We start from the raw sequence: 24,840 nt of genomic DNA, 5'->3' as shown, positions 1-24,840 counted from the left end.
TATACTCCGACACGTGGTGTTCCCCATAATAAAGAAGTTGACATCATTCACCTGATAAAGGAGTAACTATATACTCCGACACGTTGTGTTCCCCATAATAAAGAAGGTGACATTATTCACCTGATGAAGGAGTAAGGATATACTCCGACACGTTGTGTTCCCCATAATAAAGACGTTGACATCATTCACCTGATGAAGGAGTAAGGATATACTCCGACACGTTGTCTTCCCCACAATAAACAAGTTGACATTATTCACCTGATGAAGGAAGAAGGATATACTCCGACACGTTGTGTTCCCCATAATAAAGAAGGTGACATTATTCACCTGATGAAGGAAGAAGGATATACTCCGACACGTGGTGTTCCCCATAATAAAGAAGTTGACATCATTCACCTGATGAAGGAGTAAGGATATACTCCGACACGTTGTGTTCCCCATAATAAAGAAGGTGACATCATTCACCTGATGAAGGAGTAAGGATATACTCCGACACGTTGTGTTCCCCATAATAAAGAAGTTGACATCATTCACCTGATGAAGGAGTAAGGATATACTCCGACACGTGGTGTTCCCCATAATAAAGATGTTGACATCATTCACCTGATGAAGGAGTAAGGATATACTCTGACACGTTGTGTTCCCGATAATAAAGAAGTTGACATTATTTAACCTGAAGAAGGAGTAAGTATATTCTCCGACGCGTGTTCCCGATAATAAAGAAGTTGACATCATTCACCTGATGAAGGAGTAAGGATATACTCCGACACGTGGTGTTCCCCATAATAAAGAAGGTGACATCATTCACCTGATAAAGGAGTAAGGATATACTCCGACACATTGTGTTCCCCATAATAAAGAAGGTGACATCATTCACCTGATGAAGGAGTAAGGATATACTCCGACACGTTGTGTGCCTCATAATAAAGAAGGTGACATCATTCACCTGATGAAGGAGTAAGGATATCCTCCGACACGTTGTGTTCCCCATAATAAAGAAGTTGACATCATTCACCTGATGAAGGAGTAAGGATATACTCCGACACGTTGTGTTCCCCATAATAAAGAAGGTGACATCATTCACCTGATGAAGGAGTAAGGATATACTCCGACACGTGGTGTTCCCCATAATAAAGAAGTTGACATCATTCACCTGATGAAGGAGTAAGTATATACTCCGACACGTGGTGTTCCCCATAATAAAGAAGTTGACATCATTCACCTGATGAAGGAGTAAGGATATACTCCGACACGTTGTGTTCCCCATAATAAAGAAGGTGACATCATTCACCTGATGAAGGAGTAACTATATACTCCGACACGTTGTGTTCCAAATAATAAAGAAGGTGACATTATTCACCTGATGAAGGAGTAAGGATATACTCCGACACGTTGTGTTCCCCATAATAAAGAAGTTGACATTATTCACCTGATGAAGGAGTAACTATATACTCCGACACGTTGTGTTCCTCATAATAAAGAAGTTGACATTATTCACCTGATGAAGGAGTAAGGATATACTCCGACACGTTGTGTTCCCCATAATAAAGAAGTTGACATTATTCACCTGATGAAGGAGTAAGGATATACTCCGACACGTGGTGTTCCCCATTATAAAGATGTTGACATCATTCACCTGATGAAGGAGTAAGGATATACTCTGACACGTTGTGTTCCCGATAATAAAGAAGTTGACATTATTTAACCTGAAGAAGGAGTAAGTATATTCTCCGACGCGTGTTCCCGATAATAAAGAAGTTGACATCATTCACCTGATGAAGGAGTAGTCCGACACGTGTTCCTCATAATAAACAAGTTGACATAATTCAGCTGGTAAAAGATTAAGTGTTATCCCTCATAATAAAGAAGGTGACATCATTCACCTGATGAAGGAGTAAGGATATACTCCGACACGTCGTGTTCCTCATAATAAAGAAGTTGACATTATTCACCTGAAGAAGGAGTAAGTATATACTCCGACACGATATGTTCCTCATAATAAAGAAGTTGACATTATTCACCAGATGAAGGAGTAAGGATATTCTCCGACGCGTGTTCCCGATAATAAAGAAGTTGACATCATTCACCTGATGAAGGAGTAAGGATATACTCCGACACGTTGTGTTCCCCATAATAAAGAAGGTGACATCATTCACCTGATGAAGGAGTAAGGATATACTCCGACACGTTGTGTTCCCCATAATAAAGAAGGTGACATCATTCACCTGATGAAGGAGTAAGGATATACTCCGACACGTTGGTGTTCCCCATAATAAAGAAGTTGACATCATTCACCTGATGAAGGAGTAAGGATATACTCCGACACGTTGTGTTCCCCATAATAAAGAAGGTGACATCATTCACCTGGTGAAGGAGTAAGGATATACTCCGACACGTTGTGTTCCCATATATAAACAAGTTGACATCATTCACCTGATGAAGGAGTAAGGATATACTCCGACACGTCGTGTTCCCACATAATAAAGAAGTTGACATTATTCACCTGAAGAAGGAGTAAGGATATACTCCGACACGTTATGTTCCCTCATAATAAAGAAGTTGACATTATTCACCAGAAGAAGGAGTAAGTATATTCTCCGACGCGTGTTCCCGATAATAAAGAAGTTGACATCATTCACATGATGAAGGAGTAAGGATATACTCCGACACGTGGTGTTCCCCATAATAAAGAAGGTGACATCATTCACCTGATAAAGGAGTAACTATATACTCCGACACGTTGTGTTCCCCATAATAAAGAAGGTGACATCATTCACCTGATGAAGGAGTAAGGATATACTCCGACACGTTGTGTTCCCCATAATAAAGAAGGTGACATCATTCACCAGATAAAGGTGTAAGTATATACTCCGACACGTTGTGTTCCCCATAATAAAGAAGTTGACATCATTCACCTGATGAAGGAGTAAGGATATACTCTGACACGTGGTGTTCCCCATAATAAAGAAGTTGACATCATTCACCTGATGAAGGAGTAAGTATATACTCCGACACGTGGTGTTCCCCATAATAAAGAAGGTGACATCATTCACCTGATGAAGGAGGAAGGATATACTCCGACACGTTGTGTTCCCCATAATAAAGAAGGTGACATTATTCACCTGATGAAGGAGTAAGGATATACTCCGACGCGTTGTGTTCCCGATAATAAACAAGTTGACATTATTCACCTGATGAAGGAGTGAGGATATACTCCGACACGTTGTGTTCCTCATAATAAAGAAGTTGACATTATTCACTTGAAGAAGGAGTAAGGATATACTCTGACACGTTGTGTTCCTCATAATAAAGAAGGTGACATTATTCACTTGATGAAGGAGTAAGTATATTCTCCGACGCGTGTTCCCCATTATAAAGATGTTGACATCATTCACCTGATGAAGGAGTAAGGATATACTCTGACACGTTGTGTTCCCGATAATAAAGAAGTTGACATTATTTAACCTGAAGAAGGAGTAAGTATATACTCCGACACGTGTTCCCCATAATAAAGAAGTTGACATTATTCACTTGAAGAAGGAGTAAGTATATACTCCCGACGTGTTCCTCATAATAAACAAGTTGACATAATTCAGCTGGTAAAAGATTAAGTATATACTCCGACATGTTATCCTCGTAATAAACAAGTTGACATCATTTACCTGATGAAGGAGTAAGGATATACTCCGACACGTCGTGTTCCTCATAATAAAGAAGTTGACATTATTCACCTGAAGAAGGAGTAAGTATATACTCCGACACGATGTGTTCCTCATAATAAAGAAGTTGACATTATTCACCAGAAGAAGGAGTAAGTATATTCTCCGACGCGTGTTCCCGATAATAAAGAAGTTGACATCATTCACCTGATGAAGGAGTAAGGATATACTCCGACACGTGGTGTTCCCCATAATAAAGAAGGTGACATCATTCACCTGATAAAGGAGTAACTATATACTCCGACACGTTGTGTTCCCCATAATAAAGAAGGTGACATCATTCACCTGATGAAGGAGTAAGGATATACTCCGACACGTGGTGTTCCCCATAATAAAGAAGTTGACATCATTCACCTGATGAAGGAGTAAGTATATCCTCCGACACGTTGTGTTCCCCATAATAAAGAAGTTGACATCATTCACCTGATGAAGGAGTAAGGATATACTCCGACACGTTGTGTTCCCCATAATAAAGAAGTTGACATCATTCACCTGATAAAGGAGTAAGTATATACTCCGACACGTTGTGTTCCCCATAATAAAAAGACGTTGACATCATTCACCTGATGAAGGAGTAAGGATATACTCCGACACGTTGTGTTCCCCATAATAAAGAAGGTTACATGATTCACCCGAAGAAGGAATAAGTATATACTCCGACACGTTATGTTCCCCATAATAAAGAAGTTGACATCATTCACCTGATGAAGGAGTAAGGATATACTTCGACACGTTGTGCTCCCCAAAATAAAGAAGTTGACATCATTCACCTGATAAAGGAGTAAGTATATACTCCGACACGTTGTGTTCCCCATAATAAAGAAGGTGACATCATTCACCTGATAAAGGTGTAAGTATATACTCCGACACGTTGTGTTCCCCATAATAAAGAAGGTGACATCATTCACCTGATAAAGGAGTAAGGATATACTCCGACACGTTGTATTCCCCATAATAAAGAAGGTGACATCATTCACCTGATAAAGGAGTAAGTATATACTCCGACACGTTGTGTTCCCCATAATAAAGAAGTTGACATCATTCACCTGATGAAGGAGTAAGGATATACTCTGACACGATGTTTTCCCCAAAATAAAGAAGTTGACATCATTCACCTGATGAAGGAGTAAGGATATACTCCGACACGTTGTGTTCCCCATAATAAAGAAGGTTACATGATTCACCTGAAGAAGGAGTAAGTATATACTCCGACACGTTATGTTCCCCATAATAAAGAAGTTGACATCATTCACCTGATGAAGGAGTAAGGATATACTTCGACACGTTGTGCTCCCCAAAATAAAGAAGGTGACATCATTCACCTGATAAAGGAGTAAGGATATACTCCGACACGTTGTGTTCCCCATAATAAAGAAGGTGACATCATTCACCAGATGAAGGAGTAAGTATATACTCCGACACGTTGTGTTCCCCATAATAAAGAAGGTGACATCATTCACCTGATAAAGGAGTAAGTATATACTCCGACACGTTATGTTCCCCATAATAAAGAAGTTGACATCATTCACCTGATAAAGGAGTAAGGATATACTCCGACACGTTGTGTTCCCCATAATAAAGAAGGTGACATCATTCACCTGATAAAGGAGTAAGTATATACTCCGACACGTTGTGTTCCCCATAATAAAGAAGGTGACATCATTCACCTGATAAAGGAGTAAGGATATACTCCGACACGTTGTGTTCCCCATAATAAAGAAGTTGACATCATTCACCTGATGAAGGAGTAAGGATATACTCCGACACGTTATGTTCCTCACAATAAAGAAGTTGACATTATTCACCTGATGAAGGAGTAAGGATATACTCCGACACGTTGTGTTCCCCATAATAAAGAAGTTGACATCATTCACCTGATAAAGGAGTAAGTATATACTCCGACACGTTGTGTTCCCCATAATAAAGACGTTGACATTATTCACCTGATGAAGGAGTAAGGATATACTCCGACACGTTGTGTTCCCGATAATAAACAAGTTGACATTATTCACCTGATGAAGGAGTGAGGATATACTCCGACACGTTGTGTTCCCCATAATAAACAAGGTGACATTATTCACCTGATGAAGGAGTAAGGATATACTCCGACACGTTGTGTTCCCCATAATAAAGAAGGTGACATCATTCACCTGATAAAGGAGTAACTATATACTCCGACACGTTGTGTTCCCCATAATAAAGAAGGTGACATCATTCACCTGATAAGGCAGTAAGTATACACTCCGACACGTTGTGTTCCCCATAATAAAGAAGGTGACATCATTCACCTGATGAAGGAGTAAGGATATTCTCCGACACGTGTGTCCCCATAATAAAGAAGTTGACATTATTGACTTGAAGAAGGAGTAAGTATATACTCCGACACGTGTTCCTCATAATAAACAAGTTGATATCATTCACCTGGTAAAAGAGTAAGTAATTACTCCGACACGTTGTGTTCCTCATAATAAACAAGTTGACATCATTCACCTGATAAAGGAGTAACTATATACTCCGACACGTTGTGTTCCCCATAATAAAGAAGGTGACATCATTCACCTGATGAAGGAGTAAGGATATACTCCGACACGTTGTGTTCCCCATAATAAAGAAGTTGACATCATTCACCTGATGAAGGAGTAAGTATATCCTCCGACACGTTGTGTTCCCCATAATAAAGAAGTTGACATCATTCACCTGATGAAGGAGTAAGGATATACTCCGACACGTTGTGTTCCCCATAATAAAGAAGTTGACATCATTCACCTGATAAAGGAGTAAGTATATACTCCGACACGTTGTGTTCCCCATAATAAAGACGTTGACATCATTCACCTGATGAAGGAGTAAGGATATACTCCGACACGTTGTGTTCCCCATAATAAAGAAGGTTACATGATTCACCCGAAGAAGGAGTAAGTATATACTCCGACACGTTATGTTCCCCATAATAAAGAAGTTGACATCATTCACCTGATGAAGGAGTAAGGATATACTTCGACACGTTGTGCTCCCCAAAATAAAGAAGGTGACATCATTCACCTGATAAAGGAGTAAGTATATACTCCGACACGTTGTGTTCCCCATAATAAAGAAGGTGACATCATTCACCTGATAAAGGAGTAAGTATATACTCCGACACGTTGTGTTCCCCATAATAAAGAAGGTGACATCATTCACCTGATAAAGGAGTAAGGATATACTCCGACACGTTGTGTTCCCCATAATAAAGAAGTTGACATCATTCACCTGATGAAGGAGTAAGGATATACTCTGACACGATGTTTTCCCCAAAATAAAGAAGTTGACATCATTCACCTGATGAAGGAGTAAGGATATACTCCGACACGTTGTGTTCCCCATAATAAAGAAGGTTACATGATTCACCTGAAGAAGGAGTAAGTATATACTCCGACACGTTATGTTCCCCATAATAAAGAAGTTGACATCATTCACCTGATGAAGGAGTAAGGATATACTCCGACACGTTGTGCTCCCCAAAATAAAGAAGTTGACATCATTCACCTGATAAAGGAGTAAGTATATACTCCGACACGTTGTGTTCCCCATAATAAAGAAGGTGACATCATTCACCAGATAAAGGTGTAAGTATATACTCCGACACGTTGTGTTCCCCATAATAAAGAAGTTGACATCATTCACCTGATGAAGGAGTAAGGATATACTCCGACACGTTGTGTTCCCCATAATAAAGAAGTTGACATCATTCACCTGATGAAGGAGTAAGGATATACTCCGACACGTTGTGTTCCCCATAATAAAGAAGGTGACATCATTCACCTGATAAAGGAGTAACTATATACTCCGACACGTTATGTTCCCCATAATAAAGAAGGTGACATCATTCACCTGATGAAGGAGTAAGGATATACTCTGACACGTGGTGTTCCCCATAATAAAGAAGTTGACATCATTCACCTGATGAAGACAGTAAGTATATACTCCGACACGTGGTGTTCCCCATAATAAAGAAGGTGACATCATTCACCTGATGAAGGAGGAAGGATATACTCCGACACGTTGTGTTCCCCATAATAAAGAAGGTGACATTATTCACCTGATGAAGGAGTAAGGATATACTCCGACGCGTTGTGTTCCCGATAATAAACAAGTTGACATTATTCACCTGATGAAGGAGTGAGGATTTACTCCGACACGTTGTGTTCCTCATAATAAAGAAGTTGACATTATTCACTTGAAGAAGGAGTAAGGATATACTCTGACACGTTGTGTTCCTCATAATAAAGAAGGTGACATTATTCACTTGATGAAGGAGTAAGTATATTCTCCGACGCGTGTTCCCCATTATAAAGATGTTGACATCATTCACCTGATGAAGGAGTAAGGATATACTCTGACACGTTGTGTTCCCGATAATAAAGAAGTTGACACTATTTAACCTGAAGAAGGAGTAAGTATATTCTCCGACACGTGTTCCCCATAATAAAGAAGTTGACATTATTCACTTGAAGAAGGAGTAAGTATATACTCCGACACGTGTTCCTCATAATAAACAAGTTGACATAATTCAGCTGGTAAAAGATTAAGTATATACTCCGACATGTTATCCTCGTAATAAACAAGTTGACATCATTTACCTGATGAAGGAGTAAGGATATACTCCGACACGTTGTGTTCCTCATAATAAAGAAGTTGACATTATTCACCTGAAGAAGGAGTAAGTATATACTCCGACACGATATGTTCCTCATAATAAAGAAGTTGACATTATTCACCAGAAGAAGGAGTAAGTATATTCTCCGACGCGTGTTCCCGATAATAAAGAAGTTGACATCATTCACATGATGAAGGAGTAAGGATATACTCCGACACGTGGTGTTCCCCATAATAAAGAAGGTGACATCATTCACCTGATAAAGGAGTAACTATATACTCCGACACGTTGTGTTCCCCATAATAAAGAAGGTGACATCATTCACCTGATGAAGGAGTAAGGATATACTCCGACACGTGGTGTTCCCCATAATAAAGAAGTTGACATCATTCACCTGATGAAGGAGTAAGTATATCCTCCGACACGTTGTGTTCCCGATAATAAAGAAGTTGACATCATTCACCTGATGAAGGAGTAAGGATATACTCCGACACGTTGTGTTCCCCATAATAAAGAAGTTGACATCATTCACCTGATAAAGGAGTAAGTATATACTCCGACACGTTGTGTTCCCCATAATAAAGAAGTTGACATCATTCACCTGATGAAGGAGTAAGGATATACTCCGACACGTTGTGTTCCCCATAATAAAGAAGGTTACATGATTCACCCGAAGAAGGAGTAAGTATATACTCCGACACGTTATGTTCCCCATAATAAAGAAGTTGACATCATTCACCTGATGAAGGAGTAAGGATATACTTCGACACGTTGTGCTCCCCAAAATAAAGAAGGTGACATCATTCACCTGATAAAGGAGTAAGTATATACTCCGACACGTTGTGTTCCCCATAATAAAGAAGGTGACATCATTCACCTGATAAAGGTGTAAGTATATACTCCGACACGTTGTGTTCCCCATAATAAAGAAGGTGACATCATTCACCTGATGAAGGAGTAAGGATATACTCCGACACGTTGTATTCCCCATAATAAAGAAGGTTGACATCATTCACCTGATGAAGGAGTAAGGATATACTCCGACACGTTACGTTGTGTTCCCCATAATAAAGAAGTTGACATCATTCACCTGATGAAGGAGTAAGGATATACTCCGACACGTTGTGTTCCCCATAATAAAGAAGGTGACATCATTCACCTGATGAAGGAGTAAGTATATACTCCGACACGTTGTGTTCCCCATAATAAAGAAGTTGACATCATTCACCTGATGAAGGAGTAAGGATATACTCCGACACGTTGTGTTCCCCAAAATAAAGAAGGTGACATCATTCACCTGATGAAGGAGTAAGGGATATACTCCGACACGTTGTGTTCCCCATAATAAAGAAGGTGACATCATTCACCTGATAAAGGAGTAAGTATATGCTGATGAAGGAGGTGTAAGTATATACTCCGACACGTTGTGTTAATAAAGAAGTTGACCCCATAATAAAGAAGGTGACATCATTCACCTGATAAAGGAGTAAGGATATACTCCGACACGTTGTGTTCCCCATAATAAAGAAGGTGACATCATTCACCTGATAAAGGAGTAAGTTATATACTCCGACACGTTGTGTTCCCCATAATAAAGAAGGTGACATCATTCACCTGATAAAGGAGTAAGGATATACTCCGACACGTTGTGTTCCCCATAATAAAGAAGGTGACATCATTCACCTGATGAAGGAGTAAGGATATACTCCGACACGTTGTGTTCCCCATAATAAAGAAGTTGACATCATTCACCTGATGAAGGAGTAAGGATATACTCCGACACGTTATGTTCCCGACACGTCATAATAAAGAAGTTGACATTATTCACCTGATGAAGGAGTAAGGATATACTCCGACACGTTGTGTTCCCCTCATAATAAAGAAGTTGACATCATTCACCTGATAAAGGAGTAAGTATATACTCCGACACGTTGTGTTCCCCATAATAAAGAAGTTGACATTATTCACCTGATGAAGGAGTAAGGATATACTCCGACACGTTGTGTTCCCGATAATAAACAAGTTGACATTATTCACCTGATGAAGGAGTGAGGATATACTCCGACACGTTGTGTTCCCCATAATAAAGAAGGTGACATTATTCACCTGATGAAGGAGTAAGGATATACTCCGACACGTTGTGTTCCCCATAATAAAGAAGGTGACATCATTCACCTGATGAAGGAGTAAGGATATACTCCGACACGTTGTGTTCCCCATAATAAAGAAGTTGACATTATTGACTTGAAGAAGGAGTAAGTATATACTCCGACACGTGTTCCTCATAATAAACAAGTTGATATCATTCACCTGGAAAAAGAGTAAGTAATTACTCCGACACGTTGTGTTCCTCATAATAAACAAGTTGACATCATTCACCTGATGAAGGAGTAAGGATATACTCTGGCACATGGTGTTCCCCTTAATAAACAAGTTGACATCATTCTCCTGGTAAAAGAGTAAGTATATACTCCGACACGTTATGTTCCCCATAATAAAGAAGTTGACATCATTCACCTAATGAAGGAGTAAGGATATACTTCGGCACGTTGTGCTCCCCATAATAAAGAAGGTGACATCATTCACCTGATAAAGGAGTAAGTATATACTCCGACACGTTGTGTTCCCCACAATAAAGAAGGTGACATCATTCACCTGATGAAGGAGTAAGTATATACTCCGACACGTTGTGTTCCCCATAATAAAGAAGGTGACATCATTCACCTGATAAAGGAGTAAGTATATACTCCGACACGTTGTGTTCCCCATAATAAAGAAGTTGACATCATTCACCTGATGAAGGAGTAAGGATATACTCCGACACGTTGTGTTCCCCATAATAAAGAAGGTGACATCATTCACCTGATGAAGGAGTAAGGATATACTCCGACACGTTGTGTTCCCCATAATAAAGAAGTTGACATCATTCACCTGATGAAGGAGTAAGTATATACTCCAACAAGTTGTGTTCCCCATAATAAAGAAGTTGACATTATTCACCTGAAGAAGGAGTAAGTATATACTCCGACACGTTGTGTTCCCCATAATAAAGAAGTTGACATTATTCACCTGAAGAAGGAGTAAGTATATACTCCGACACGTTGTGTTCCCCATAATAAAGAAGGTGACATCATTCACCTGATAAAGGAGTAAGTATATACTCCGACACGTAATGTTCACCATAATAAAGAAGTTGACATCATTCACCTGATGAAGGAGTAAGGATATACTTCGACACGTTGTGCTCCCCATAATAAAGAAGGTGACATCATTCACCTGATAAAGGAGTAAGGATATACTCCGACACGTTATGTTCCTCATAATAAAGAAGTTGACATCATTCACCTGATGAAGGAGTAAGTATATACTCCGACAAGTTGTGTTCCCCATAATAAAGACGTTGACATTATTCACCTGATGAAGGAGTATGGATATACTCCGACACGTTGTGTTCCCCATAATAAAGAAGTTGTCATTTACCCGATGAAGGAGTAAGGATATACTCCGACACGTCGTGTTCCTCATAATAAAGAAATTGACATTATTCACCTGAAGATGGAGTAAGGATATACTCCGACACGATGTGTTCCTCATAATAAAGAAGTTGACATTATTCACCAGAAGAAGGAGTAAGTATATTCTCAGACGCGTGTTCCCCATAATAAAGAAGCTGACATCATTCACCTGATGAAGGAGTAAGGATATACTCTGACACGTTGTGTTCCCGATAATAAAGAAGTTGCCATCATTCACCTGATGAAGGAGTAAGGATATACTCCGACACGTTGTGTTCCCCATAATAAAGAAGGTTACATGATTCACCCGAAGAAGGAGTAAGTATATACTCCGACACGTTGTGTTCCCCATAATAAAGAAGGTGACATCATTCACCTGATAAAGGAGTAAGTATATACTCCGACACGTTATGTTCACCATAATAAAGAAGTTGACATCATTCACCTGATGAAGGAGTAAGGATATACTTCGACACGTTGTGCTCCCCATAATAAAGAAGGTGACATCATTCACCTCATAAAGGAGTAAGGATATACTCCGACACATGATGTTCCTCATAATAAAGATGTTGACGTTATTCAGCTGAAGAAGGAGTAAGGATATACTCCGACACGTTGTGTTCCTCATAATAAAGAAGTTGACATTATTCACCTGATGAAGGAGTAAGGATATACTCCGACACGTTGTGTTCCCCATAATAAAGATGTTGACGTTATTCACCTGAAGAAGGAGTAAGGATATACTCCGACATGTTATGTTCCCCATAATAAAGAAGTTGACATTATTCACCTGATGAAGGAGTAAGTATATACTCCGACACGTTGTGTTCCCCATAATAAAGAAGGTGACATTATTCACTTGAAGAAGGAGTAAGTATATACTCCGACAAGTTTTGTTCCTCATAATAAACAAGTTGACATCATTCACCTGATGAAGGAGTAAGGATATACTCTGACACGTGGTGTTCCCCATAATAAAGAAGTTGACATCATTCACCTGATGAAGGAGTAAGGATATACTCTGGCACATGGTGTTCCCCTTAATAAACAAGTTGACATCATTCACCTGTTAAAAGAGTAAGTATATACTCCGACACGTTATGTTCTCCATAATAAAGAAGTTGACATCATTCACCTGATGAAGGAGTAAGGATATACTTCGGCACGTTGTGCTCCCCATAATAAAGAAGGTGACATCATTCACCTGATGAAGGAGTAAGTATATACTCCGACACGTTGTGTTCCCCACAATAAAGAAGTTGACATCATTCACCTGATGAAGGAGTAAGTATATACTCCGACACGTTGTGTTCCCCATAATAAAGAAGGTGACATCATTCACCTGATAAAGGAGTAAGTATATACTCCGACACGTTGTGTTCCCCATAATAAAGACGTTGACATCATTCACCTGATGAAGGAGTAAGGATATACTCCGACACGTTGTGTTCCCCATAATAAAGAAGGTGACATCATTCACCTGATGAAGGAGTAAGGATATACTCCGACACGTTGTGTTCCCCATAATAAAGAAGTTGACATCATTCACCTGATGAAGGAGTAAGGATATACTCCGACACGTTGTGTTCCCCATAATAAAGACGTTGACATTATTCACCTGATGAAGGAGTATGGATATACTCCGACACGTTGTGTTCCCCATATTAAAGAAGTTGTCATTTACCCGATGAAGGAGTGAGGATATACTCCGACACGTCGTGTTCCTCATAATAAAGAAATTGACATTATTCGCCTGAAGATGGAGTAAGGATATACTCCGACACGATGTGTTCCTCATAATAAAGAAGTTGACATTATTCACCAGAAGAAGGAGTAAGTATATTCTCAGACGCGTGTTCCCCATAATAAAGAAGCTGACATCATTCACCTGATGAAGGAGTAAGGATATACTCTGACACGTTGTGTTCCCCATAATAAAGAAGGTGACATCATTCACCTGATGAAGGAGTAAGGATATCCTCCGACACGTTGTGTTCCCCATAATAAAGAAGGTTACATGATTCACCCGAAGAAGGAGTAAGTATATACTCCGACACGTTGTGTTCCCAATAATAAAGAAGGTGACATCATTCACCTGATAAAGGAGTAAGTATATACTCCGACACGTTGTGTTCACCATAATAAAGAAGTTGACATCATTCACCTGATGAAGGAGTAAGGATATACTTCGACACGTTGTGCTCCCCATAATAAAGAAGGTGACATCATTCACCTGATAAAGGAGTAAGGATATACTCCGACACGTTATGTTCCTCATAATAAAGAAGTTGACATTATTCACCTGAAGAAGGAGTAAGTATATACTCCGACACGTTGTGTTCCCCATAATATAGAAGTTGACATTATTCACCTGAAGAAGGAGTAAGTATATACTCCGACACGTTGTGTTCCCCATAATAAAGAAGGTGACATCATTCACCTGATAAAGGAGTAAGTATATACTCCGACACGTGGTGTTCCCCATAATAAAGAAGTTGACATCATTCACCTGATGAAGGAGTAAGGATATACTCCGACACGTTGTGTTCCCCATAATAAAGAAGGTGACATCATTCACCTGATGAAGGAGTAACTATATACTCCGACACGTTGTGTTCCAAATAATAAAGAAGGTGAAATTATTCACCTGATGAAGGAGTAAGGATATACTCCGACACGTGGTGTTCCCCATAATAAAGAAGTTGAGATCATTCACCTGATAAAGGAGTAACTATATACTCCGACACGTTGTGTTCCAAATAATAAAGAAGGTGACATCATTCACCTGATAAAGGTGTAAGTATATACTCCGACACGTTGTGTTCCCCATAATAAAGAAGGTGACATCATTCACCTGATAAAGGAGTAAGGATATACTCCGACACGTTGTGTTCCCCATAATAAAGAAGTTGACATCATTCACCTGATGAAGGAGTAAGGATATACTCCGACACGTTATGTTCCTCACAATAAAGAAGTTGACATTATTCACCTGATGAAGGAGTAAGGATATACTCCGACACGTTGTGTTCCCCATAATAAAGAAGTTGACATCATTCACCTGATAAGGGAGTAAGTATATACTCCGACACGTTGTGTTCCCCATAATAAAGACGTTGACATTATTCACCTGATGAAGGAGTAAGGATATACTCCGACACGTTGTGTTCCCGATAATAAACAAGTTGACATTATTCACCTGATGAAGGAGTGAGGATATACTCCGACACGTTGTGTTCCCCATAATAAACAAGGTGACATTATTCACCTGATGAAGGAGTAAGGATATACTCCGACACGTTGTGTTCCCCATAATAAAGAAGGTGACATCATTCACCTGATAAAGGAGTAAGTATATACTCCGACACGTTGTGTTCCCCATAATAAAGAAGGTGACATCATTCACCTGATAAGGCAGTAAGTATACACTCCGACACGTTGTGTTCCCCATAATAGAGAAGGTGACATCATTCACCTGATGAAGGAGTAAGTATATTCTCCGACACGTGTTCCCCATAATAAAGAAGTTGACATTATTGACTTGAAGAAGGAGTAAGTATATACTCCGACACGTGTTCCTCATAATAAACAAGTTGATATCATTCACCTGGTAAAAGAGTAAGTATTTACTCCGACACGTTGTGTTCCTCATAATAAAGGAGGTGCCATTATTCACTTGTAGAAGGAGTAAGTATATTCTCCGATGCGTCTTCCCCATAATAAAGATGTTGACATTATTCACCTGATGAAGGAGTAAGGATATACTCTGACACGTTGTGTTCCCCATAATAAAGAAGGTGACATCATTCACCTGAAGAAGGAGTAAGTATATACTCCGACACGTTGTGTTCACCATAATAAAGAAGGTGACATCATTCACCTGATGAAGGAGTAAGTATATACTCCGACACGTGGTGTTCCCCATAATAAAGAAGGTGACATCATTCACCTGATAAAGGAGTAAGTATATACTCCGACACGTTGTGTTCCCCATAATAAAGAAGGTGACATCATTCACCTGATGAAGGAGTAAGGATATACTCCGACACTTTATGCTCCTCATAATAAAGAAGATGACATTATTCACCTGATGAAGGAGTAAGGATATACTCCGACACGTTGTGTTCCCCATAATAAAGATGTTGACGTTATTCACCTGAAGAAGGAGTAAGGATATACTCCGACACGTTGTGTTCCCCATAATAAAGAAGTTGACATCATTCACCTGATAAAGGAGTAAGTATATACTCCGACACGTTGTGTTCCCCATAATAAAGACGTTGACATTATTCACCTGATGAAGGAGTAAGGATATACTGCGACACGTTGTGTTCCCGATAATAAACAAGTTGACATTATTCACCTGATAAAGGAGTGAGGATATACTCCGACACGTTGTGTTCCCCATAATAAACAAGGTGACATTATTCACCTGAAGAAGGAGTAAGGATATACTCCGACACGTTGTGTTCCCGATAATAAAGAAGGTGACATCATTCACCTGATAAAGGAGTAAGTATATACTCCGACACGTTGTGTTCCCCATAATAAAGAAGGTGACATCATTCACCTGATAAGGGAGTAAGTATACACTCCGACACGTTGTGTTCCCCATAATTGAGAAGGTGACATCATTCACCTGATGAAGGAGTAAGGATATACTCCGAAACGTTGTGTTCCCCATAATAAAGAAGTTGACATTATTTAACCTGAAGAAGGAGTAATTATATTCTCCGACACGTGTTCCCCATAATAAAGAAGTTGACATTATTTAACCTGAAGAAGGAGTAATTATATTCTCCGACACGTGTTCCCCATAATAAAGACGTTGACATTATTCACTTGAAGAAGGAGTAAGTATATACTCCGACACGTGTTCCTCATAATAAACAAGTTGACATCATTCACCTGATGAAGGAGTAAGTATATACTCCGACACGTTGTGTTCCCCATAATAAAGACGTTGACATTATTCACCTGATGAAGGAGTATGGATATACTCCGACACGTTGTGTTCCCCATAATAAAGAAGTTGTCATTTACCCGATGAAGGAGTAAGGATATACTCCGACACGTCGTGTTCCTCATAATAAAGACATTGACATTATTCACCTGAAGATGGAGTAAGGATATACTCCGACACGATGTGTTCCTCATAATAAAGAAGTTGACATTATTCACCAGAAGAAGGAGTAAGTATATTCTCAGACGCGTGTTCCCCATAATAAAGAAGCTGACATCATTCACCTGATGAAGGAGTAAGGATATACTCTGACACGTTGTGCTCCCCATAATAAAGAAGGTGACATCATTCACCTGATGAAGGAGTAAGGATATACTCCGACACGTTGTGTTCCCCATAATAAAGAAGGTGACATCATTCACCTGATGAAGGAGTACGTATATACTCCGACACGTTGTGTTCCCCATAATGAAGAAGTTGACATCATTCACCTGATAAAGGAGTAAGTATATACTCTGACACGTTGTGTTCCCCATAATAAAGAAGGTGACATCATTCACCTGATGAAGGAGTAAGTATATAGTCCGACGCGTGGTGTTCCCCATAATAAAGAAGGTGACATCATTCACCTGATGAAGGAGTAAGGATATACTCCGACACGTTGTGTTCCCCATAATAAAGAAGGTGACATCATTCACCTGATAAAGGAGTAAGTATATACTCCGACACGTTGTGTTCCCCATAATAAAGAAGGTGACATCATTCACCTGATGAAGGAGTAAGGATATACTCCGACACTTTATGCTCCTCATAATAAAGAAGTTGACATTATTCACCTGATGAAGGAGTAAGGATATACTCCGACACGTTGTGTTCCCCATAATAAAGATGTTGACGTTATTCACCTGAAGAAGGAGTAAGGATATACTCCGACACGTTGTGTTCCCCATAATAAAGAAGTTGATATCATTCACCTGATAAAGGAGTAAGTATATACTCCGACACGTTGTGTTCCCCATAATAAAGAAGGTGACATCATTCACCTGGTAAAGGAGTAAGTATATACTCCGACACGTTGTGTTCCCCATAATAGAGAAGGTGACATCATTCACCTGATGAAGGAGTAAGTATATACTCCGACACGTTGTGTTCCCCATAATAGAGAAGGTGACATCATTCACCCGATGAAGGAGTAAGGATATACTCCGACACGTTGTGTTCCCCATAATAAAGACGTTGACATCATTGACCTGATGAAGGAGTAAGGATATACTCCGACACGTTGTGTTCCCCATAATAAACAAGTTGACATTATTCACCTGGTGAAGGAGTAAGGATATACTCTGACACGTGGTGTTCCCCATAATAAACAAGTTGACATCATTCACCTGATGAAGGAGTAAGGATTTACTCTAGCACATGGTGTTCCCCATAATAAACAAGTTGACATCATTCACCTGATGAAGGAGTAAGGATATACTCCGACGTTGACCACATTCTCAGCAGAGTCATGGTGCTGACAAACCGGAATCAGGTCAACCCCAGGCCCAAACCAACGATCATGGATTCCGGAATTCCCGTGGAACTCTTCCACATTGCGAATTCCGACTGACACACAAAGTATCCAAACAACATTGATGGATATACACACAACATTCTGGGATTACCGAAGCTAGTAGCTCCAAATCCAACGACAGTGCAGTCCTGTCCTGTCATAGCGTAGTCGGCGGTGGCGAGGCAGGCTGGGGCGGTGTTGGAGATGGCGTTGAAGTCGATGGGGTCGACCTTGAGGATCGCTACATCATTGGCTGCAACGTAATGAAGTTTGTAAATAAGAGCCAGTGTCTATGATTTGTTCAACTATACATGTACTTTCCAAAATATAATGACACTATTGGTAGAAATATTTTGGAAATATATACCTTAATTGGACTACGAATGTTACCTATAGTTAATATTAATAATAATAATGGATATTTTTATTGCGCCATTTTCCACCCACTGATACATGCTCAAGGCGCTACATAACATCATACATACAGTGCATACAGAGGATAAAATAGCAAAATAAGTATACATTGAAATTGATGACAGAAAGCTTGATTTTAGAGATAGGCTTTGGAAAAAAAGGAAGTCTTCAACTTAATTTTGAAAGTTTCCAATGTGGGAGACTGCTTTATGTGGAGAGGGAGAGAATTCCACAGAGTAGGACCAGCGTACTGGAAAGACCTCTTGCCAAAAGAAGAAAGCAGAACTTTGGGAACGGAGAGAAGACATTGGTCTTGAGATCTGAGAGTTCTGGTAGGGGAGTAGACAGTGAGAAATTCAGAGAGATATGAAGGAGCTTGATTATGCAAACATTTATACACAATGCAAAGAAGTTTGAAGTCAATCCGGAACTTGATTGGAAGCCAGTGTAATGATGAGAGTACAGGGGTGATATGGTCTCGTTTAGTGGTAAGGGATATAATGCCCTATAGTGATTCATAAACACATGCCCTGTCATCGTTACGCATGGTGATGATCACTGGATTGTCTGGTTCAGACTCGATTTGTTTACAAATAACATCATACAGCTGTAATACTGCTGAAACAAATATCTGCTCATGATATAGTCACAACTGTACAATCGACTCTGTTTCTGGCAGAGATTTCTTATGAATGTGGCAAGGGTTTTGTCGCTTCTCACGGACATTGATTGTTTCATGTATTGAATGTTGCAGGTTTCATCGACTGTGATTTTTACCTGTGGTTTGAGTGCTGTAGTTCTCATGCATCTCGAAGCTGTTGACGTTAAGCATGGTGGTTGATTCTATTGTTGTGTGGTTGCCCACATTCACCTGGATTTCATCAGCAGTTTGGAACCTACACAAGGAAGTTACGATCTGTGTTAAGGCGGTGCTTCCTTGTGTTACGAACTAATAACAGCTGACAAAATGATCAACTTGGAGGTGTATGCATATTAATCTAATTAAATACGTTTCAATATTAAATGCAATTATCTACAAAATCCAGAGCCCGTCGTTCATCGCTTCAAACAGCAGCTATCAACAAAATAATGATGATACCAGGTGGAGCAATCGGTAGGCGGTTCCTGTCTTACCTGCGTTAGCGGTCACAATCCCACGCAAATACAAGTCAACTGTTCTACTTATTCATGTATTAACTAAGGACATCCACATTCTACTTATCAATTTGTTATGTAAGTACATCCACATTCTACTTATCCACGTGTTAATTCAATACATCCAAAACTACTGATCCGTGAAGACAGTACATCCTCATTCTACTTATCCGTGTGTTAAGACAGTACATCCAGATATTTCCTTATCCGTGTGTTAAGTCAGTAAATCAACATTCTAGAATGTGGATGTACTCACTTAACTCACGGATAAGTAGAAATGTGGATGCACTGACTCAACATACGGATAAGTAGAATGTAGATGTACTGATTTAACATACGGATAGGTAGAATGTGCATGCACTGATTTTAGACATGGTCAAGCAGAATGTGGATGTACTGAATTAACACTGATAAGTAGAATGTGGATGTACTGACTTTACACACGGATAAGTAGAATGTGGATGTACTCACTTAACACATGGATAAGCAGAATGTCCATGTACTGTCTTAACACACGGATAAGTAGAATGTGGAAGCACTCACTTAACACATGGATAGGTAGAATATGGATGAAGTGACTTAACACATGGATAAGTAGAATGTGGATGTATTCACTTAACTCATAGGTTTGTATAATGTGGATGTACCAACTGAACACACGGATAAGTAGAATGCGGATGTATTAAATTAACACACAGATAAGTAGAATGTGGATCTACGGACTTAACACGTGGATCAGTAGAATGTGGATGCACTGACTTAACACTTGGATATGTTGAATGTGGATGTCCTGAATTAACACATGAATAAGTACAATGTGGATGTACTCACTTAACTCACGGATAAGTAGAATGTGGATGTACTGACTTAACACACGTAAAGTAGAATGCTGATGCACGCACTTAAGACATGGATCAGTACAATGTGGTGCACTAACTTAAAACGTGGATAAGTAGAATGTCGATGTACTGACTTAAAACAAGGATAAGTAGAATGTGGATGTACTGACTTAACACATGGATATGTAGAATGTTGATGTACTGACTTAACACACGGTTAAGTAGAATGTGGAAGCACTCACTTGACACATGGATAAGTATAATGTGGATGTACTAACTGAACACACGGGTAAGTAGAATGCGGATTTACTGAATTAACACACGGATAAGTAGAATGTGGATGTACGGACTTACCACGTGGATAAGTAGAATGTGGATGTACTGACCTAACACATGGATCAGTAGAATGTGGATGTACTGACTTAACACGTGGATAAGTAGAATGTGGATGTACTTACTTAGCATATTGATAAGTAGAATGTGGATGATCTGAACTAACACACGAATAAGTAGAATGTGGATGTACTCACTTAACTCTCGGATAAGTATGATGTGGATGTACTCACTTAACACACGGAGAAGTAGAATGTGGATGCACTCACTTAACACATACATCAGTACAATGTGGTGCACTATCTTAAAATATTGATAAGTAGAATGTGGATGCACTGACTTAACACATGGATAAGTACAATGTGGATTTACTGATTTAACACACGGATAAGTAGAATGTGGATGTACTGACTTAACACATGGATATGTAGAATGTGGATGTACTCACTTAACACGTGGATCAATAGAATGTGGATGTACTCACTTAACTCAGCTATAAGTAGAATGTGAATGTACTCACTTAACAAATGGATGAGTGGAATGTGGAAGTACTGACTTAACACACGGATAAGTAGAATGTGGATGCATTGAATTAGCACATCGATATGTAGAATGTGGATGTACTGACTTAACACAAGGACAGGTAGAATGACGGTCTACTGACTTAGCATACAGATAACTAGAATATGGATGTTCTTAATTAACACACGGATAAGTAGAAAATGGACGTACTGAATTAACACATGGATAAGTAGAATGTGGATGTACTCACTTAACGCACGGATAAGTGGAATGTGGATGTACTGACTTAACGCACGGATCAGTAAAATGTTGACGTACTGACTTAACACACGGCTAAGTAGAATGTGAATGTGCTGTCTTAATACATGGATAAGTGGAATTTGGATTTACAGACTTAACACACGGATAAGTAGAATCTGAATGCAGTCCCTTAAGACATGGATAAGTAAAATGTCGATGTACTGATTTAACACATGGATAAGTAGAATGTGGATGTACTGACATAACACTCGGATAAGTAGAATGTGGATGTACTCACTTAACACACATAAGTATAAGTAGAATTGGATGTACTGACTTAACACACGGATAAGTAGAATGTGGATCTTCTCACTTTACAACTTGGATAAGTAGAATGTTGGTGTACTGACTTACACATGGATAAGTAGAATGTAGGTGTTCTGACTTAACACATGGATAAGTAGAATCTGAATGTACTGACTTAACACAAGGATAAGTAAAATGTGGATGCACTGACTTAATACATGGATAAGTAGAATGTGGATGTACTGAATTAACACACGGATAAGTAGAATGTGGATGTACTGACAACACTCGGATAAGTAGAATGTGGATGTACTGACTTAACCATGGATAAGTTAGAATGTGGATGTACTGACTTTAACTCATGGATAAGTAGAATGTTGATGTACTGACTTAACACACGGATAAGTAGAATGTGGATGTTCTCACTTAAAACTTGGATAAGTAGAATGTTGGTGTACTGACTTAACACACGGATAAGTAGAATGTGGGTGTTCTGACTTAAAAACATGGATACGTAGAATGTGGATGTACTGTCTTTAACACATGGATAAGTAGAATGTGGATGTACTGACTTAACACACGGATAAATAGAATGTGGATGTACTGAATTAACACATGGATAAGTAGAATGTGGATGTACTGACTTAACACAATGGATAAGTAGAACGTGGATGTACTGATTAAACACACAGATAAGTAGAATGTGGATGTACTGAATTAACACACGGATAAGTAGAATGTGGATGTACTGAATTAACACGTGATAAGTAGAATGTGGAATGTACTGTCTTAACACACGGATAAGTAGAATGTGGATGTACTGAATTAACACACGGATAAGTAGAATGTGGATGTACTTTGACTTAACACACACGGATAAGTAGAATGTGGATGTACTGAATTAACACACGGATAAGTAGAATGTGGATGTACTGACTTAACACATGGATAAGTAGAATGTGGATGTACTGACTTAACACATGGATAAGTAGAATGTGGATGTACTGACTTAACACATGGATAAGTAGAATGTGGATGTACTGACTTAACACACACGGATAAGTAGAATGTGGATGTACTGATTTAAATGTGGATGTACAACAGATAAGTAGAATGTGGATGTACTGACATAACACACGGATAAGTAGAATGTTGATGTACTGAATTAACACACGGATAAGTAGAATGCGGATGTACTGTCTTAACACACGGATAAGCAAAAATGTGGATGTACTGAATTAACACACGGATAAGTAGAATGTGGATGTACTGAATTACACACATGGATAGAATGAATGTGGATGTACTGACTTAGAATGGATATAATACAGTAGAATGTCGATGTACTGACTTAACACATGGATAAGTAGGAATGTGGGATGTACTGACTTAACACACTTTAGACACGGATAAGTAGAATGTGGATGTACTGATATTAATACACGGATAAGTAGAATGTGGATGTACTGAATTAACACACGGATAAGTAGAATGGATGTACTGACTTAACACATAAATAAGTAGAATGTGGATGTAATGTCTTAACACACGGATAAGTAGAATGTGGATGTACTGAAGCTAACACACGGATAAGTAGAATGTGGGTGTACCTGACTTAACACATGGATAAGTAGAATGTGGATGTACTGACTTAACACACGGATAAGTAGAATGTGGATGTACTTGAAATAACACATGGATAAGTCAAATGTGGATTAGCCTGAATAAAGACATGGATAAGTAGAATGTTGATGTACTGACTTAACACCACGGATAAGTAGAATGTGGATGTACTGACACATGGATACCACACTTCCATTTTAAGTAGAATGTAGATGTTCTGACTTAAGCACATGGATAAAATTAGAATGTGGATGTACTGAATTAATACAGGGATACAAGTAGAATGTGGATGTACCTGACTTAACAATACTATATAAGTAGAATGTGGATGTACTCATGGCTTAACAAACGGATAAGTGAGAATGTGGATGTACTGTCCTAACACACGGATAAGTAGAATGTGGATGCACTGACTTAACACACGGATAAAGTAGAATGTGGATCTACTGTCACTTACAACATGGATAAGTAGGAATGTTTGGTGTACTGACTTAACACATGGATAAGTAGAATGTAGGTGTTCTGACTTAACACACAATGAAAAGTAGGAATGGATGTATGTGGATCTAACACTGAATTAACACATGGATAAGTAATGAATGTGGATGTATAAAATGAATAAACACAATGGATAAGTAAAATGTGGATGTAATCTGGATTAATACATGGATAAGTCCTGAATGTACGGATGTGGAATTTGATTTCAACACACGGATAAGTAGAATGTGGATGCACTGACTTAACATGGGATAAAAATGTCATGAATGGATGTAGGTGGATGACTTAACACGTGGATAAGTAGAATGTGGATGTACTGATCTTAAACACTATAAGCAGAATGTGAATGTAATCTCACTTGATAAGCAAATGTGGCGACTTAATGTGGATGTACCGACTTAACACATCATGGATAAGTAGAATGTGGATGCATTCCCTTAATGTGACTTTAACACATGGATAGGAATGGAGTAGAATGTGGATGTACTGACTTAACACACGGATAGGTAGAATGTGGATGTA

The 24,840-nt window shown here is 39.0% G+C and overlaps 1 protein-coding gene across 1 annotated transcript in view; it reads right to left on the bottom strand.

The window, feature by feature from the left end:
• Window positions 1-19,699, bottom strand: part of LOC124259707 (trypsin-1-like) — a 34,383-nt gene extending 14,684 nt beyond the window's left edge. Inside the window, exons 1-2 of the mRNA XM_046693898.1 lie at window positions 19,580-19,699; window positions 18,501-18,641 (exon numbers count right to left, since the gene is read on the bottom strand). Of these exons, the coding sequence (XP_046549854.1) occupies window positions 18,501-18,641; window positions 19,580-19,634 (196 nt within the window). The 5' untranslated portion in view covers window positions 19,635-19,699. The remainder of the gene's footprint in view (window positions 1-18,500; window positions 18,642-19,579) is intronic.
• Window positions 19,700-24,840: the final 5,141 nt, after the last annotated feature.

Source organism: Haliotis rubra, unplaced genomic scaffold (genome assembly GCF_003918875.1).
Source record: "Haliotis rubra isolate DU_JTF1 unplaced genomic scaffold, ASM391887v1 Scf733, whole genome shotgun sequence".
In the NCBI taxonomy this organism is placed as follows: Eukaryota; Metazoa; Mollusca; class Gastropoda; order Lepetellida; family Haliotidae; genus Haliotis; species Haliotis rubra.
Note: the sequence above shows the minus strand (reverse complement) of the source record. Positions and strands in the feature narration are given on the sequence as shown.